A 20,007-nucleotide genomic window follows, 5' to 3' on the forward strand; every position below is an offset into this window, starting at 1 on the left:
AGTCTAATGAGTTGGCTTCCTGTCGGTTATTAGGATCTGCCACAGGTCCCTGCACCCCTGATCCATTACTCAGCTTTACATCAGTGCTGACAGAGATAGCTAGACTGTGACAGGTGAGATAGAGCCCCACTGGCTATCAGCGGGAGGTGACTTATTAAAAATAATGATTGTGTCTGATGTGATTGATGAGTCTTGGATGACAGCTGCTACTGCACGGCTATATCAGACGCCTTTTGCAAACTGATGTGACTGACATGCCAAGAGTGCTGAAGAGTGAGAGAGAACATGTCATTTTAATGTATGATTGTTTTCAGAAACCGCATGAGGATATGGTGGGCAAAGGGTACAGAAATGAAATTATTAGTTGAACCGAAGAAGCAACACTTTTATTTGTTAACTCTCTCTGAGGCGCTGTCTGAACCCTGAGGAGTTCACTCAATAACGACAAAAAAAGGAGTATAGTGGCGCAGGGCACAACGTTGAAGGATTTTTAGTTTAATGCACCTTTTCTTTTCAATAGAGTTGTCTGAGCTGCATGCATCTGAAGTTATTGGAACGCATTGACATCTGCTGTATCATCCTGATAACAAGCAGCCGAGACAAAGATTCACATCTTATGCTTAAAACTAAATGGGGCTGGCTTTGGCTCAGTTGATAGAGTCGGTCATCTCTTAATCGGAAAGTTGGGGGCTTGATACCCAGCTCCTGCACATGTTCGATGTGTCCTTGGGCAGCACAATTAATCTCAATTTGCCTCTGCAGTATCATCAGCGGCGTGTGTATGAATGGGATTAGTTTCTTTTGATGGTCATTTTAAAAAGCAGCCTCTGCCATCAGTGTGTTAATGGAAGTGTAATAGTCAAAAGCCTACAAAAGCACTTTACAAGCTCAAGTCCATTTACCATATTTTCGAGCTAGGTTTAACTTTTTTTCAAATAGTCATGACAAACTCATGACAAATATATACGTGTGTGTGTGTACTCATGAGTTTTCCTTACACCGGCATTTGCCCAAAACATGAAAGAATGAATATGTTGATCAAAGTCCTGCACACAATCAGAAGCAGTAGGAGTTATGATTTGGAACTACTTCTTGGTAAACACCAAATGTAATCCAACAGCTGAAGTCTTCTGAGATATTTTGATTTAGAGTTTGCTTAAAGATTATGAAAACAAAGACGAGCCAGACACACACAGAATCTTTAAGGATACTTAGTTGTTGTAAGCAGAAACAAAAAATCCAACATCAGAGATTTTGTTTGTCAAACAATTCTTCTTGGATGTTTTTGTTTCTGTTCATTATGAGTTATTTCTGGCCAGGAGAAAAGGTTTTGATTAACCTGTAGCTATTGGATATTCCAGTTCGTTTGTAGAATCAGAAAACAAATACAAAGATTTACCTTTTTTTTTAATAATTTGTAATTAATTTGTGATTTACTATAGAGACTATTCAAGGGTGTACCCCTCTCGCCCAAAGACCGTTGGGATCGGCTAGTGCCTCCCGTGACCCCAGCAATGAAAACGCAGTATAGGTAATAGATGGATATTAAAGATTTTCTATTTTTGGGTGAAAAAGGATGAGTGGTGACTCTTGATTTGAATTCCAGGGCCGGTTCCTGGAAAGAAGAGGTCTGATTGGTATATATATTTAAACAAGTTATTTCCTTCCTCAGTCCTGACCTGAAAAGACATATCATGTGGTGAGATCACAAGTTTAGAGGTGCCAGTAGACATATTTTTACTTACACTGTCAGGCAAGCATGCTTTTTCTTTCCTCCAGTCTCTATGCTAACACAGAGTAACGTCATCCTAACTCCAGCTCTGCACAGATAGGACATTTGTATCTATGTTCTCATGTCATTTTAGCAAAAAGAACCCTATGAACCTGATCGTACTGCCAGTGCTTTATGCTTAAATGGCCAGCCAGGAATGTCTGTATGATGATGGATTATGCTGCAGGTCGTGGTCAGATCCTGATCGTCCTGGGTTCTGCTTCCTGCACTCTTGGTAAAGAATCATCTGCCTTTATCCTGATAATAGGGACTGAAACACAAGGAAATGGTCCTTAAAAGCAGGGAAACTCAGAGGTTAATCAGTTTAGGTTGCTTTAATAAAAAAAAGGACATTTTAAGTGCAAAATATGAAAGGATGCTGTGGAGGAAAGGCAGCGCAATAATCGATATAGGTCCTCTAAGGAGAGATAAAAGCTTTTGTCTCGATGAAAAGTTTATTTAATTAAGTCTGAGAATTCTTCAAAACATGATCCAAATTAAAGGCAACAATCTTGGTCAGAGTTCAGCAGGGATTTAATCCACTCAAAGGAGTGTTCTCACTTTCCGTCCTCTCATTTTTTATCTTCCATTCTCTCTTAATAGTTTTTATCCTCGTCTCTCACCCTCCTCTCTGCGAGCATAAATACCATTCTGGCAGCAGCGACTCCAATCCTTTGAGTCCTATTGCAGAGTGTGTTGTCTTGTAAAATAAAATATTATACTGCTATGGTAAACTTACATTAGGGTGTGATGATAAATACGTTCCATAAACCTCCCAACGCGTCACATAAATGGCAGAATTTGTTTAATGTGACATGAAATATGTTCAGGGATGTGGCAATGTTTAGGTTGGATGGGAGGGTAGCTTTGTGTGCAGATAAAGAGTAGTGCGTTGAAGCCATAATGATGAGTGAGTCAGCTTTGTGTGTGTGTGTGTGTGTGCATGCTCAAACGCCTCATTTCCCATAGTCTGTGCCAAGCCTGTCACTAATGCAGCAGCAGCTCTGCATTATTTATCCCCACAGCAGTACAACCACTTCTCGACAGCGGAGAAAGTGCACACCTTGCAACTCAAAGACATTTTCTATAAACTACACTCCTCTAAGCCTTGAGGATAAAAGTCCTCTCTTCTTCCTTTTCCCCATCTTGACCCCATGATGCTCCTTTTCTGCTTCTTCTTGATCATAAAAAAGCCTGCTAAATTCTCAGATAATGGATATTGATTTGTAACACAACGACAGATCCCAATAGATGGCCATTGTGAACGTGTAACCTTGAAACTTGGCTGCACTTCATGACAACTGATAAAATGGGTTGGTTGACTGTTTTGTTTAACGTTTCAATTTACAACGTTTGATTTTCTCTTTACATCCCACCTGCCAGCAGAGTAAATGGGATGAGCAATAAAGTGTGTCTTATTACCTGCTTATTCTGTAATGGAAAAACACAAGAGGGTGACAGGGAAGTGTCATCCAGCAAAATATGAATACTCATCTCAGGGAATTCGAATGTAAAGGAATGCCTTTTTCGTAATGGTGCATGAACAACCCAAAGCACATAAAGAAATGACTAGGTCAGCATGCAGCTTATAAACAGGTTTCTTCAGGAAACTACTTACATTCTCAGACAGGACATTTTATTAAAAATGCAATGCACTCATCTTCTGGTCTTTTGGTTTATTGATTTTTACAGAATATTTTCCACCGGCTGTATCAGCGAATAAAAAGAAAAATACATTAGACCAGAGGCAAATATGGTAAAGTGCAGATATGGTCGAACTAAGATATAACTTTGCTGACCGAGTGACATTTTCAAGAGGGATTTAGAATAGTGGTGGTGATCTCGGGGGTATTTTGATGGCTTGATGCTACAATGGCAGTAAGAGATAAATAACTGTCTGGTGGGGATGGCAGCCCAACTAAAGGAAAGATAGATAGCATCCTCTTTCTGGGGCAACAAGCTGCCAGAGTTCTTTCTGGCATAATATCAGACGCCCAGTTGCAAAGCAGTGATAACAGAAAAGGATTGTATGCAAGAAAGCCAGATGAATTTAGTATCTATGAAAGCCAACAAGAACCGCCGAGTGACTTCTCCAGACAGAAATAAAAACAGTTGAACTTCATGAGCTTATGTTCCTTCATTCATAATATACTTCAGCTCCATGCATTTTCCCCCAGAGCAAGTTAAAGAAGCTGATTTGTGGGCGGTTGATGCTAACAAGTGACCTTTCATCATGACAGGAATATACGCTAATGGCCATATCATTTTTGACTTCTTCTCTGTGGGAGGCACTACACGGTGAACAGGCGAGGTCATGGCGTATTTGCAGCTCTGTGCTTCTAGACATTCACACTCGCTGCTGTGAATGCTAATGAGACATGTTTTGTTTGTCTAAAGGCGTTTTAATTGGCAGCCGAGATGCAGCGCCGGCTCTCGCTCGCAGGTCGGCTCTCACACTTCTGGCTTTGATAGGGGTGTCAATGTGATATTCCCAACAATTGAGTTTGACATTTACACAGCGCAGTGTTCAACAGTGAAGAGCAACAACGTGAAGAGACGGGGGTTGCGCAAAGTAGTCTCAAGTCAAACTTTTTTTTAATTTCAAAGGGCAAGAAAAGTAAATAAAAAGAAAAGAAAAGAAAATAAATCAGCCATATTTATTTTCTTATCTGGAGTTTTTGACATCAAAATATCAATCATGCACTTTTAAGAATAGAAGGAATCCACGTTTTATTGTGTGGACACCATTTGATTAAAACAGAGATGGAAATCTGGACTCTTCTGCATAGGGATTGATCGATGGCCTTTCATGCGAGGTTGCATTGTTTTTACAAGCAACTATTTTCATTGACAGAGATGACCACTTGAAGAAACTTCCTTACAGAGACAGTCATTGGCAATATTATCGTTTCACCTTTTCCTCCAGCAATTCACCTGTGACATAAACATTGATAACTCTTTCTACCTACACATTTGCCGACCACCGTGTTTCCTGCACTATATTCTACATTTCTGGACTGGTTTGAGATCTCATTACCGTCTCCCATCTGACAGCTTAACCTGAAGTGGCAGATCAGGAGGGAAGTGAGAGGGAGAGAGGGGAGAGGCAGGGACAAGGACAGGGTCAGCCATGAGGATTTTTAAAATAACAGAACACTGATGTCAAGGTCATCCTTGTCATCCAGTGGCCAAAGAGCAGCCTTTGTGTTGGGGTGAGGTCTAATGGGATTTGGACTCGTCCCCCGTCTTGTCTGTCAAACATCATCAGTTCTGACAAAAGCAGTGAAAGAGGGGGCGAGCATGTCCCCCCTGAAAGCTATTTTTCTCCATAAAATAGCCAAGTGTGAGAGAGATGTTGACAGTAGACCCTTGGGAGCCATTTTTTTAGAAAAGACAAGGGGAAAGCTATCAGGAGAGGGCCATTCAGGCCATGCTGGGCTTACATGACACATAAAAATATATATAACAGAAGGGCAAATATGTCTTGATTGATTTTTGTTTGAGTTTCAAACTAATTAACCAGCAAGAGTTACATGGAACATTTCATCTCCAGCGTGTCGGAAAAATTGTGCTAATGAATTTAATCTGAGGCATCATTAGCTTTCATTTAGTCAAAGTTAAGGTTGTGTGATCCATGTCAGCATACAGTTTTAATGAAGCTGGGTTCTCAGAGCAGAGTTCTGGTTATATATTCAGACATATGAAATCAGTGATACACCAACGATTTGTTGGACCTCAATGGGTGTCTCTTTCTTTCGCCTCTAAGTGCGGTATTAAAAAAAAAAAGGAAAAGAGACATGGCCACATCGTGTATCTGGAAACAAGGACTGATGGCACTAGAATATTAATTCACCATCCTTTTCACTACACACCAGCATTCTGTGTGTCTTTTATTTTGTGCAGATTCATATCTGTCAGGAGTACCTCTGTTTAGCAAAGGTGAATGAACCTGTAATGGAGTACTTCATATTTGTCTGATCTGCTCCACCTCGTAGCATGGCATTAACCAGTCGATCAATCATGACTACTTGAAACCATCCATGAAAGGGGTAAATGTCAATAAAGGAGGAAGAGCATGAAATGAATCCCCATCCCATCCAGTGAGGGGGGCAAAATCCGCTACTTGGCGCTCACTTTGCCGCCTCTGTTTCTCTTTTTGGCAGCATTGAGCATCAGCAGTACTTCAATGATGCTTTTAAAAAATTGAAAAGATTTTGTGTCTTGATTCAGAATGTTTAACTCTCATCATTAACGTCAGACCATTTGAAAGCAGTTGAAACCAGTAAAAATAACAGTATTTTAGAAGCACATATCCAATTGTATTGGCTGAGTGCCTCTTGATCCTCATTAACACGTAATTATAATCATCACAATCAACCTTTCTCTTTCCATCTACTCAACAAACCAACAGCTGCCCCCAGCCAGTCTGCTGCTGTGTGAAAAATGTGGGATGGGAAGAATCAGCTCTTTTATTTCGAATGCGAGAGTTGTCATTATTGGCTCAACAGGATAGTTTCTTGATTCTAAAGTTGGTCGCAAGGAAACAAGCAGGCGAAAGCACTTTATTGATTACATTTGCATGTAATTGTCTTTAATTCATGCGACATGGATCCAAAGCTTTCCATGGTTGATTTGAACATTTCTATTCAGGAGTGTGGACCTCCCAACTACGTCTCTTTTACATGTTTGCTTGAGACACACAATATGATTGCTTCAGGTATTGCTGACTCAGAGGGACATTAGTGTAGGCATGTTTGCCTCTATAGGATTGTGTTATTGTTCTGTAAAGTCATTCTGTCTGTAATGGCTCTGTGCTCTTTGCTTTTAGATGTTTGTGGGAACTTGCATCTGTTTATTTACTGTGTTTGCTCGACCTTCTCCCCAAAGAGCTTTGTACGGACTGAAGCTCAAGGTTCTCGCAGAAAGAAAAGCCACATTATGTGAGCGAAGCAGAGTGACTCTTCAGTCGCCTGTTTGTTGACAAAAGTGTTCTTTAGCAAGACATGCTTCACATTAACACTTGTTGCAATCAGGGTTATGTGTGTGTGTGTGTGTGTGTGTGTGTGTGTGTGTGTGTGTGTGTGTAGGTGTAAGATCTTTTCATAAATCTCTAGAAATGATTACCTTCTATTTCTTAAGATTGTGCCTTCTAAAGATTAAATGAGGACATTTTCTTCAGTATTAAAGTATTTCTAAATGACATTTATTCACCCATGGTGACATTATGATCTCACTCTAACTGCATGACGGGAGCTGCTGCAGCACTAACAGATCATTTGGATACTAAAAGGAAAGTTAAAAAGGAAACCGTATTGATAATGTGCTTTAAAGACATGTTTTATGTCCTCTTTACTATTTAATTGCTCATGCTTGACTTCAACTTTACTCTTATCTATTTCAATTAAAGAGTGATGATTTTATTGTCTTACACTTCTGAATCATCATGTAACTAGGCTTTTCCAAATGCCAAACAAATGCAGGTTTAAAGTTTTTCTCCAACACTGGCAAACTGTATAACAACATCAACAAAATGAATGTATACATGCTTTTCATAATGTCTGATGTGTATGTTTCTTACCAAACAGCCTTTTCTGAATCTGTTCCATGAACACCTATGGAACTGCTCAAAAGAATTTCCCTAAGAGGAGAAACAATAAACTAAATAAATAACTATCTCAAACGACTTCAACCTGTTTCCCCACAACACAGTCTGAAAACATGACTCATTAATGTGCTTGTTAGAGTAGTCTGACTTACCGATAGCTTATTTGTAGCCTGGTTAAGATATGAAGTAACAGTCCAATAAGCTTCAAATGAAACGGAAAAAAAAAAAAAAAAACTGCCAAAGGTCAAAACCATTAAGTAGAAAACGAAGACACCTGGCTGGTAATTTGCTGTACTTTTGTGATGACAAATGCAACGTGAAACTCTAGATAAAAATCTCATGAAACAAATCATCATACATGTCCATTTTCTAAATTCACATTCATTCACAGTAAAGGAGTCTGGTAAATTGGCTCCGTTGATTTGCAATGAACAGGTTTACTACTGTGTTCTCCTTCTAGTTGATGTGTGTGTCTTCAGTGATGTGTGAGTCATCACTGACTAGTCTGTTCTCTTTATCTGTTTGTCCTTTCAGGTCTTCACCAGGTACGGAAAGTGCTACATGTTTAATGCTGCTGAGGAGGGGAAGACGCTCCGCACAACCATGAAAGGAGGCACGGGCAACGGTCTGGAGATCATGCTGGACATCCAGCAGGACGAGTACCTGCCTGTGTGGGGCGACACAGGTAAGCTTTAAACACATCATGCTGCATTCGAATGCAAGCTACGAGGTTGTGTGTTCGGCGTCAGGTTTAAGCCATGTGATCACTGATGCCAGGTGACTGAGCCTTTGAGCACACATCACATTGTTTCAAAAGTTCTCTACATTAGTGTGTGTCATTTTCTGTATCACTGAAAACAAGATAAGGGTAAGAAACAGTTCTGAAATCTTGAGCTCACAATATCTCTTTATTCTTCTTTATTTGTACTTTCTTAAGAATAGTGCTTCCCCATTTGAAAAAGATGAAATCCCCCACGACCAATCAAAACTTTAATTACACTTCTCTGATCAACAATGTCGTCTAAACTAAAGGATAATAATATAAAGTATGTCATAAACATGATTCAACTTGAAAGTCGGCCTACATACCAATGCATTAAGATTAAATCATCCACAGGGACTTTTTTTTTCACTCAGATATTCAATTGAATAAAACTAGAAAATATACAGTAATCTTCATGAAGATAGCTCCCATAATGCCTTACCTCAATCGCTCATATGAATTGTTGCATTGAACAAGAAACAAGACATTTTACACTCTGGAACAACGTATTTACAAGTCCCACTACGCTTACTCTGTCTTTTTTTTTTTAAATCTTTTTTTCTTGAATTTATTGCCATTTAATGAAAGAAAGAGAAACCTGAATCGATGCATAAATCAACTGGCCTCAAGTAAATTTAATATTATGAGAATCAAATAAAGCATTTAAAAACATCTATTCCCCGTAATGTGTCCCTTGCTAAGCCTTCAGGCCACAATTTTTCTTCACTGACTTTTTCTGATATAGCAATGATTAACACAGAAATGCTTATGTATCCTCCTGATGGAATAGCTTTGGGGACAGACTTCACACCCAGAACGTCTTATTAAATTTCAAATTAAATAAAGCTCCTTAATGTGTGAGGTGATATATATTACATTTGAACAGCTATGAATATATTCTTGAATATTATACTGGGGAAATACTTATTGATGTTGATTTTCCAAAGCAATTTTGTTTAACTTTTCTACCAGTTGTGTCCTTTTCAAACTATGTGAGTGCGGAAAATCGGTCATAGTTACACAGCAGACTTTTTTTGTACTGGTCCGGTGGTTACATTTTCATTCTGCTCATTGTCTTTTCAGTTGCTGATCAATTGAGAAGTTGTTGATATATTTCAGAAGGATATGGCATGACACAATGCTACAGTATTCACTTTGTATTCACTCTGAGTTAGAGTCTGTCACTGCGCATCCTGTTTTGACTAGCTGTGATCACATTTTTCTTCAGAAAACTTTGAGCTCCCAGTGATTGTGATACATATTCAGAACTGGGCAACGGAGCGTCTTTGATTATCTTTATTACAAAAAAAAAGTGCAGCCTAGCATTACCCTTCATACCGATGATCATGATGGAGCTGCTCTGATTTAGAATTGTGCGGCTTACTGCCTGAGTGCTTCCACAGAAGAGCTTATTGAGTGGCCTGCTCACGTCTGAATCAGTGGAAAGACAGAGGAGCTCTCAAAGAAGCCAATTTTGGAGCAGCCCAGCAGATGGGCATTATTTACTCCAGACGCAAACCTAAAGAAGATCCATCATCAACACGCCCCCATCTTATTAATTCTCCCAATGTTCTTCAATGGACAGATTGTCCCTTAGCTGCAATTTGGTCCTGAGTTACTCTTGGTTTTGTTTCTGTTTGAACAGGCTGTACTACAGCTTCCTCTCCCAACGGGTTCTGGTTTCCTTTGCCCTTGTTTATACCCGTTGTGGTTTAATTAGCCCAGATGAGCTGAGTTACCTCAATGGGGACAGTCTCCTCCACTGAGCATGGTTCTTATGCAATTCAAACATGATGGGAAGACACTGCACAGGGACTTGTCGCCCTTTCCACACTCCTTTTCATCCATCTCCTTCTCTCCTCATGTTTCTTCTCATTGTGCATCATCCTAAAGCCGCTCTCTGGGCTTCTATTAGCCCTTGGTCCTCTGTCTAGGAGGCTGTAGGACGGACAGGATGCTCCTCATGATGGACAAACATTAAAAGAAAAAGCATGCTTCATGGGGTCAACATTTAATGGGACATATCTAAGTTTGAGTGGTGGGTGAAAACAGATGGTCTGTTGCCTGGAAACCTAGCGCTCTCCTCACTATGAGGTTCACCAAACTGCTTTGTTATGTAAGTAATAGATGGACTTGTTATTTCCATTTAAACTGCGGCTGTCTGGACCTTTTTTTGAATGTTAAGTTTAAACCTGTACACAAACCATTGCCGGAAATTCATTTTAATGATAAGGGCTTTAAATAAGACGACAGTGTTTCTTGAGTTACCTCACCGTTTAAAATTGGTTGCTGGCTTTAAAACTATCGCTCTTCTTCTATCCAAAATACAAGCTTATTGTCATTGACATTGCTTGTATGTAATTATATCTTATGTAATAACTTCATTATAAAATAACAGATGTATGTAAACATGTAAAAGCCTAAATTCAGTGTCAAGATTATGTTTTTTACCTCTACATTTGGCCAGAATACTTTGAATGCACTCCGGCTTGGTTTCATGTCACCTCATTTGTTGTCTTGGTAATGGTATTTAAGAAACAAAGTGTCTGCAGGTCCTAATGATGGACCCTAGCGCCAATACACCTGAGATGATGTTAAAGAACGGTAGAAAAAGGACTAATCTGGTTCCAACCTGGTAACAGAAAAACATCTGAGAGTTGAGTGGTGGACATAGGGGGTAGCACCAGAACGCTAGTGGAAAAAGGAGAGAGCGATTGCACCAGCTCAAACATTGTGCAGGGGAAAGTTCCTGTGATGGTGAGCCATTGTATTTTACATAAAAAAAACTTACTTTGTTTTCCTACCTCCATCTGAAATATTTTCAAACCTTTATCAGATCAAAAAGTGAACTAACTCGTGGCACACAATGTCTATCACATGACTGTGGCCGGTTACCCCTCTCTCTAAGGGGGCAGGCTGACCCAATCCATGACCTTTTCTTTAATGTGCCATCCGTCTAAAGTTCCAAATGCATGCATGCTTCGTCTGTGAACACGCTTATATCAAGAATGTCATGCTTGGTGGGTTTGAAATTGGTTCAGCTCCTGCTACACACTTGACCTGTTTTTCAAAAGTCATCTAAAGTTTTCAGCCTCTCTGGTGTCAAATTAGTCAAGCAGTCTTGATCAAAGTTGTCTCTCTGTGCACAGTCAGCATCCAAGGCCCATTCTCCTTCATCAGCAGGGATACAAAATGTTTGCAGCACTGAGCAAAGCTTTCAACACATCACAGCCTGTAGACGTGTGATGGCAATCAAGTTCCATTTCTTCTTACATCCCAGACAAAAAGAGATCTTTTTTTTTTTTTTTTCTTTGAGTGAAGAACATCACAGAGTTTTGTTTTAGATTGCGTTTGCGCTCCTGTACAGAAAGCAAACTCGGAACCGCGACGAGTTCCCAGGCAACCAGTAACATTATGCTCACCCACTGTGTCTATTTTTAACCGAATCACTGAAGGAGTGGTGCAGAATGTGGGAGCTTTGCAAAGACTTATTCAGTTGTCGAACCAAGAAATCTCTCAGAAAATGGTCGAGAGTTACATAGAAGCTTTTAATCTCTTACTTTGCTTGTACCTAATCTCTTTCTCTTCTCTGTTTCTCTGTCAGTGTGTCATCCATCACCTTGGATCTAAACTCCCATTTTATCTGGCAAAAAAGCACGTAAAGTGCGACAAGCATTTGTGTGCAGAGCTAAAATCTTGTCATGCATCTGCGCTCTTTGTGTCTGCTTTTATTAAATCAAAGCGAGGCTGTGGTTAAAAGCACTCAGAGAAGTGCCTGAAAGAAACAGAAGGACTGTTTGTTTCACAACAGGTTAAACGGAGTGCAAACTGGAAGTGGAAAGTCCTCTCTCGCTTCTTTTATCCTTTTATTTGTGTGATGTTTTTACGTTAGCTGCAAATTATAGATTTATAGAACTTTAACACTGCTTATTCTCTCAGTACATCAAATACTTTCTTATGGCAGTTTAAATAAATGGAAGCAGCAGTAAGCTGCTCAATATTAAAGCAGAGTCCTGAAATTATTCATTTTCAATTCATGCTGATTTTGGTGACTCCTAACAGTAGCTGCAGCATCACAAATGACACAAGTGTGCAACTTTGCTCAGTTGCAAATTGAGATTAGTCTAATAATATAGTGTACAAAGAGTTCAAATAACATGTCCTAGCTTGGAATCTCATGGTAGTATCTCTGTTTAGGTCTCAGATTGTAACTTCAGTTGAGGTTTATCTATACTTTGACACTCAAAGTGGGACAGATTTATATTTGAAGACTCTGCAAACTGAAGAAATAAAATGTGTATCCCCGTCGCCACAAGACATTTTCATGACAACCAAAATGAACAAAAAAAAAAAAGAAGCTACTTAATGCATATCCAAACTCCAGACATTTGTTATTCCTGGTTTGTGTTCAAAAGTATTAGATATGTAATGCACCAATGCTGGATAGAATAACACAGCCATGAAGTAGCTTTCCCAGCGTTTGATCTAAAACCATGTGTAGGACAAATTCTCTTTTTGTTAACCTGGTTGTTAACTTTATTGAAATATTAGTATGAGCCATCCTTTGCAGACAAGTTAAAAGCTATCCATCCAATATTTATTACAAGCGCTCTTTTTTAGTTGGCGTTTGTGTAAGTTAAAAAAAAAAAATCAACCTTGTGTAGGGGGGCTTGGTCTCTTTCTTTAACCAGCCTGTAAAGATCAAACCTGACATGTCTGCTCCTGAATTTGACTTAAATTGGAACAAATTGAAGATGGTGCAGAAGTAGGTATTTTGTTTTATCTGAAATGAACTCTCGTGTAGGAAGAGGTTAACTTTCTGATTCACCTTAGTTGATCTTCTCTTTTCTATCTCCTATTGAGGTCGAAAGAATCACTTGAAATGCAGAAGGAAATGGAGGTGAACTCAGAACACCACGGCCATTTATTTGCCATGGTACAAAGCAGCAAGGTCTGAGATATGAATGTAGTAGCAGATAGCATCTTAATGTAGTCCGCCCCTCTCACTTTGAGTCATTTTGCAGTCAAATGTGAGTGTGGTCGTGATGATGAAATGTACTGTAACTTTAAATCTGTGTTTCGATCTGGGTAACAGCAAACATCTTTATCTGTGATTCAGTTGATTATTTGTTGATATGTAAAGCTGAATAAAATCAACCACAGCATGCCATGGTTGCAAATCATGGCATGCACCCCCACGACAGAAGCAATGATGATTTACAAATGTTGTGTTTCCAATCTAAGCAATAATAATCATCCGTTTTCCTTCACCGGTTGGTTTATTCATTGTTATTCATGTTAGCTGCTTTTTTAAAGGACATTAGTATACATCAAACTCACCTCAAAAAACAAGGAGCACATTGTAGATGATGACACTTAAATGCTTAGACTAGACACTGAATCATACTTCAACTACATAGAAATCAAATTAATTTCTCCAAAAGTGTTTTCCATGTTGTCCATCCACTGTTGTTTCCAGCTCCTCGTGTGTGTTTGTTCTTCAGAAACCTACTTTTGTTCCTCCTCTGTGTCATGTTCTTCTGAGAATGAACAACAGTCATTAAACTCCATTTTTCTTTAAAGGCTGATTTTTACATCATCATCATTATTCTGGCTGTTTGTTCATCTTGAATGTCACCCGTATTGATGGAAGAAAAAAGCTTTTGAATCCAGCCGATAATGGAAAATGTCATGTTCAGTCTGCTCTCTGCAGTTCTATTATTACCCAGGTTCCACTGCAAACATCTGAGATCAAGTCCAACCATCACTGGTGTTATGAATGCACCTTGTATTCATTTATAAGAGAACATTAATCTGATGTAATTTGCTATGGCATTATATACAATGAACAACCTTAGGTCAATGGGTTGCCTAATCCTTTATAGAACAAACTACAGAGAAGTAGTGAGATGTCTACATTTTCATGTGGTTCTTTGTTTATGCTGTTAAGAGTCTGTTGTAATGAAGAAATGTGTCACTCGGTGCAGCAGTGTCCCTGTTTTATATGTTTTGTGTTTTTTTTTATGTTTTCAGGACAACATTGGCTACAGATCTTTAGTTACTCTGGCTGCTAATAGAGCTTTAGTCCAACAAATATTAAAACATAATGTGAAATATAATAACTACTTCTGCATACTGTACAAAGATCTCTAAGAATAAATTGTGCATGACCTTGTGCACAAAGCACTATAATGCTCGAGAGGGAAATCAACAGCTTCAGCTGTAATAGAAACCCCATTTGTCCAGTTTAGCTTTGTTTAGACCTGTGTAGGTCTCCGTTTGGATTTCTACACCAGGGCTTGCTATTTTAAGTGCAGAAGTGCATTGAAACACTGACAGATCTTGCAGATTAAGACGTAATTTGGCTATCCAGATATTTTAAATAGTAGGGGTGGAACAGAATATAAATACACCATTATATCTTTACCCTGACTCCCTGCAAGCATGAAATGGCGGGCGTTGATTATTGATTTTTCTTTTTTAAATACAGCCCTCTCAATTGATTCCCTGCTAATTTGACTCACTGCATTACGACTTTGAATGACTCATCATCTTTGGTGCTTACGAAATCAATGAGGGCAACATGAATGGAGGTTTAATGGCCAAAGAAGAAGAAGTCAAAAATGGGGTAAAGGAGGAGAAGAAGAAGATAGCAGGATATTGTTGGAAAGCTATGCACTTTAAATAAGTGATACTTTTGTTATCCTGGGCTATGTATCATAGGGTATCATGTATCCTATCATATTGTATCATATATGGAGCCACCCACTGACTACCACGTAGTATGGGACACAGGGCACCTCTTGCTGTTACTCCACATGGTGTGTAACAGAGCACAAACACAACCACAAAATAATCACACATTTATGAGTATTCATGTGAACAACACTGAATTTAAGTGAAAGGTGTGAAACAAATGATCAGTGTTTTAATGAAAATAGTTTTTAAATGTTTGTGTGGTATTTAAAGAATAGAAAGTGGTCAGATAATGCTAAAGAGCGTGTTATTGAGGCAGCACTTGGGTTGAAATCTAAACACAAATTATAGCGATTGTTAATTAATTTAATTTAGCCTATATTAAAAAAAAAAAACTCCTTTTGATGTGTTTTCTGAGTTAGCTCTAGATTACACTATGTAGCCATAAATGCCTGGACACAATCACCTTTAACCTCACGAATGGTCGTCATATAAAATGGGAATGGAATCATGCGGAAACTTCCTGAACTGCTGCACCAAAGGAGTGACATTTTCTGCCATCCCCCGTGTGTCACTTTGTTTACAGCAAACATATTAAAAAGGACACGTCGGAGAGCCGGACAGGGCACGATGAGACATGAAACTGCATGCAAGTACAAGACCTTCATTACACAGGACATGATCCTATATTTACCCAATGGACAGGAGAGAAAACAAAGATTATACATCTCCCTGCCTGCACGCACACACTCGAAACACGTGCTCTTCACTTTCGGACAAAGAAAACATCTGACTATCTCACTCACACAGCCTCTGTTTCCCTTCATCTATTCCTCAGCATCTAAGCTGATTTGTGAGGCTGGCCATGCCAAAAGGCTGCGATGTCTTGGTTGCAGAGCACCTCGAGGTGTCTGGCTGATGGGCCGTGAGAGTGAAAGCTTTGATTGAATGTCCTGGAGGAAAGCGCTGAATGTGAGGACATGGAGAGAGAGAACTTTATCGATCTCTACAAAGACTGGGCTCTCTCTCCTTCCTCCATTAATGTTACGGCTCTCTTTGTCCGTGTGTGTGTTTGTGCATGCTAGCGTGTTCATACGGTGAAGGTCCTTTGATCTCTGGAGCCAGCGCAGAGTTACCTTCACCATCTGACTTTGATGTCGAGACAAATGCAACTGCTATAATAAAGAATATCAGTCAGTAGCTTTGAGTGGATTGTGCCTTATTTATTCACAGGGTTGTTTGAAACAGGAAGTTCAGGTTTTTGCTACTTTATTCACCATTTAAACTCTGTTCTTTTGTTTCCTGTTTCCTGGGTTTGTTTTCAGTAGTTAACTGTGTTTCTTTTTTTTTTTTTTTTTTTTTTTTTTTGCAGAAGATACAGCCTTTGAGGCAGGCGTGCGGGTGCAGATCCACAGCCAGGCAGAGCCCCCATTCGTCCACGAGCTGGGCTTCGGCGTGGCCCCCGGCTTCCAGACTTTTGTTGCCACACAGGAACAAAGGGTAGGTGTCTCTTCCCTTGACTTCCACTCATACACAGTTAATAGCTTTATCTACTTCTACTTCTTTTTTTTCTTTTTTTTAGGATTTATTGTTGTTCCTTTATTGTAGCAATAGCTCAGTGGATGGAAATCAGGGAGAGAGAGAGAGTTGGGGGAATGACATGTGGGAAAGGAGCCACAGGTTAGATTTGAACCTGGGTCACCGGCTTGGAGGACTACAGACACACTAACCACTGCGCCACCAGCGCCCCTTCTTTTACTACCTCTAATCCAGCTTCTTATCAGACAGATAAGATATAACAACTCTCCATGACAAATAACTCCCTACGACATGATGGGATATTGAGTTCTGTAGCTATAAGTGTGTCCCAATTTGCCCTTTGGGCCTAAGACTGTAAGACTGGCTCTTTCTTTCTCTCTGAGATTCCTGTCTTGAACTTGAAAACTTCTCCCTCTATCTGTGACTCTGACCTTGCTGAAAACTCCCACTCGATCATATCGCTGTGTTCCATCTACAAGGTAGATAGTAAAGCATTCAGGTCTCTCAGGGATTTACATCAGAATGAATTCATGTCAATTGCAGTTTCTCCGTCTGCTGAGGTTTCAACCTCACAACATTTATCTCCTTTCTTCTGTTTTTCATCCTGTCCATTAAATCTGAACAGCTTTGGGGGCCGTTGTGTCTATTCTGCCAACTGAACATCTTTGTACTGTGACTCCTCTCAGTCGTGTCTGTTTAACCAAGGTTACGAGTTAAATCTTTCATTGTCGATGTTTCTCTACCCGTGTCTTTTTTTTCTTCCCTTCAAGTGAAGCTTTTTTTTTTTTTTTTTTATTAAACAGAGGGACTTGAGCTTTCTGAAGTGGGGCTATATGAGGTACTAGTTAATAGGTCCTTCATTTACTTCTTTTTTGGACCTGTTAAGTTTCCACCTACAGATGTTATTTCTCTGTATACTCACTTCACAAATATATCTTACAGTTCAAACTGATATGGCATTATTGAATAATGTAATAGTAGCTCTAATATTTTCCTCCTATCATGCCTGGTAATTTTCAACAAGAAGCTGGTGACTGTGACCAGGGTAGCTGAGGAGAAGAACTTGATATTTCTGGAGAAAGATTTTTGAAAAAATTATGAAAACTACTTACTATACATCCTTGTATTTGTGATAATTGCACATTAGCTAAAACGTAATAAAATAAAAAATAAAAAACACACAAAGAAGCAAACAAGGTCTTAATAAGTCCAGAAAAATTCTTGATTACTGTTTTCTCTTTTTAGAAAAGCAAATTGATCCAAGGTTACTCTGTAATTCTTTAGGAGATACATATTTATGGAGTGAGTTTAAATTACAGTTTCTAAAAATGGAGTGCAGCATGAAGTGTAAGAACATTTCGTCAGCAAAGTGAATTTTCATTTAAACTGAAAGCTCGACTGTTCACAGCGCGGCTCAGCATGGTGCTGCAACACACTGAGTCACCTCAGCGGTAGGCAGGAAGGAGATGAGGAGATCTATCCAGCGGTGGTGAGGCCTCCTGGGTAATGAGCCTTCAGGGTTTCTGTCGCAGCACATCCGTCAGCCCAGTTCTGTGACTGGCAGGGTAAAGCAGGACTTTGTCTGTTTGCCTGCTGCGAAAACACTGCCCCTCTCTACAAGGACGTACAGTGGGCCACACAGCAAACTTAGTACCAGCTAATTAATGCAGCGCTACACTTTGTTTCAGGTAAAACCCCTCCTGCTGTGAGATGTACCCACCGATCTCTTTTTCTCCAGAACAAAGCTGGAGTACACTTTCAAATGTGTCTCAAGCAATCACTTTTATGATGATTGGATGGGGTATATGGGCCAGAGATTTGGGATGCTGCCTTTATGTTTTGTATGTTAATAAACTGGTGATTTGTAGATCTTAATAGATCCCATTGGAAAATGTGTCGAATAAGCAGGCTTAAAGCACGAAGTAAACGGCATCTGTAATAAAGGCTCTACATAGACTTTTAACAGGGACAGGAAGTTTAGAATGTAGTCCCTGAATTTGAAATTCCCCATCTGACACATTTGATAGAAGCTTTTAGGTTGAGTGTTTGAGAAGGTAATTCTTTCCAATCTTTTATACTATGATCCATTTATCGGACTCCTACTTCAAGCTCAGGCTCTATCCATTTCTGTCTAGCTCTCTGCTGCCAAAAACTGAGGTGAAATAACACAGCAGGAAGAACATTTCGAAAATGTGTTGATGAGCTTCTCTACTACTTTGATGATGAGGTTTCTCTTTAGTACCCCCAACCAGCCCTTATACCACGACCTTATTAAAAAGCCATCCAGTTCACAAATCCAACTCTTTTTCAACAATGTCCCCCTGCTGACAAAGTTGTAATGCCTAATTAAAGCGAAGCCCGGGTCTGACAGGGGAATGGTACATTGATTAATAGCACACTGAGAGTGGGCACAGGTCTCAGCTCTTATTAGATAGAACATAATCAGGTCAGCAGGTCTCAACTCAGTGAAAAGTGATATTGAGCACCTTGGATTATCTGATTACTGAGGAATAATCAGATCTGGAATGAGCCTCAGCTGACTGATTAGGCTTGAGGTGAAGATTAGCTGAGGTTTGAAGGTGATTGTAAAGGTTAAGGATTGTCTCTCAATAGCCATAACTAAATTAATAGCACCTGCATGTCAGTATTCATTAGTTGTTCTGCTGCTAGCATCCAGGGCAGCATGTTTTATTACCAATGAAGACATGAGAGGTGTGTGCAGAAATCACTTGGAACCATAGACTGTAATATAAGAAGTGGCTGTTGCCAACTTCGTCCACTGGTTCACGAACACCTCTTTTGAATTTGTTCAATAGGATTGCCTCCTAATGTCCTCACCAGAAGTGACCATATTTAGATGAGTTGTTGGATACGTCTTCCTCTGTCTCCCTCCTGGTTTACAGGCAATCATTGTAGCAACTGTGCACTAAAACATAATCCTGCTTTACTCTCATGGCCCAACAATGATAAACTGACCTCCATGATGTATAGAACACAACTCAAAGTAGCAATTGTATAGCCTGTATAGCCAGTTATTAAATGTTTACTCATTGGGTAAGAAATTATGCAAGTTACTTGTAGCTTCATTTTCTCATCTGGTTTCTTAGTATCACCCCCTTTTTTAACCCCTGGAGTTTCCCTTTTCTGGTAATTACACAGAATGCAGGTTTTAAAGGCACTGTACACGCATACAATGATTAGTGATTGGACTCCTTCTCAGGAATATGGGTGTATTAAAGAATTCATTGGACTGACAGCTCCACTGACCTGTTCATTTTGTGAATTTTGTAGAGTATTGGGTCTTGTTAACATGTTATCATATTGGTGCTTAGAATTAATTATATCGTAAATTCGTTACATAGCTTCACCCAGGGGTGGTCTGGGATAATTATTCAGGCAGGAGTTTGACTCCTTCACCCCAGGCCAACATATAAACCACTTAAGCCTGATGTACACTGCACGGTTGTGCATCAGTCATGTTGGAATTGCATCCCCCACTGTGAAATATATGTAAACACACTGTAACTTCATCCCCAGTTCTACATTTCACATTCAGTTTAAATAGTCATAAGAACAGCATAATAAAAATTTTACCACTTACCAAGCTATACTATATCACACATGCCAAAACAG

General features: G+C 39.5%; 1 protein-coding gene across 2 annotated transcripts in view; it reads left to right on the forward strand.

The window, feature by feature from the left end:
• Nucleotides 1–20,007, forward strand: part of asic2 (acid-sensing (proton-gated) ion channel 2) — a 258,681-nt gene that overhangs the window by 223,981 nt on the left and 14,693 nt on the right. For both annotated transcript variants that reach the window (XM_079365344.1, XM_079365343.1), the window contains 2 exons: nucleotides 7,911–8,061; nucleotides 16,208–16,335. In XM_079365344.1, the coding sequence (XP_079221470.1) occupies nucleotides 7,911–8,061; nucleotides 16,208–16,335 (279 nt within the window). The remainder of the gene's footprint in view (nucleotides 1–7,910; nucleotides 8,062–16,207; nucleotides 16,336–20,007) is intronic.

Source organism: Symphodus melops (assembly GCF_947650265.1).
Source record: "Symphodus melops genome assembly, chromosome: 17".
Lineage (NCBI taxonomy): Eukaryota > Metazoa > Chordata > Actinopteri > Labriformes > Labridae > Symphodus > Symphodus melops.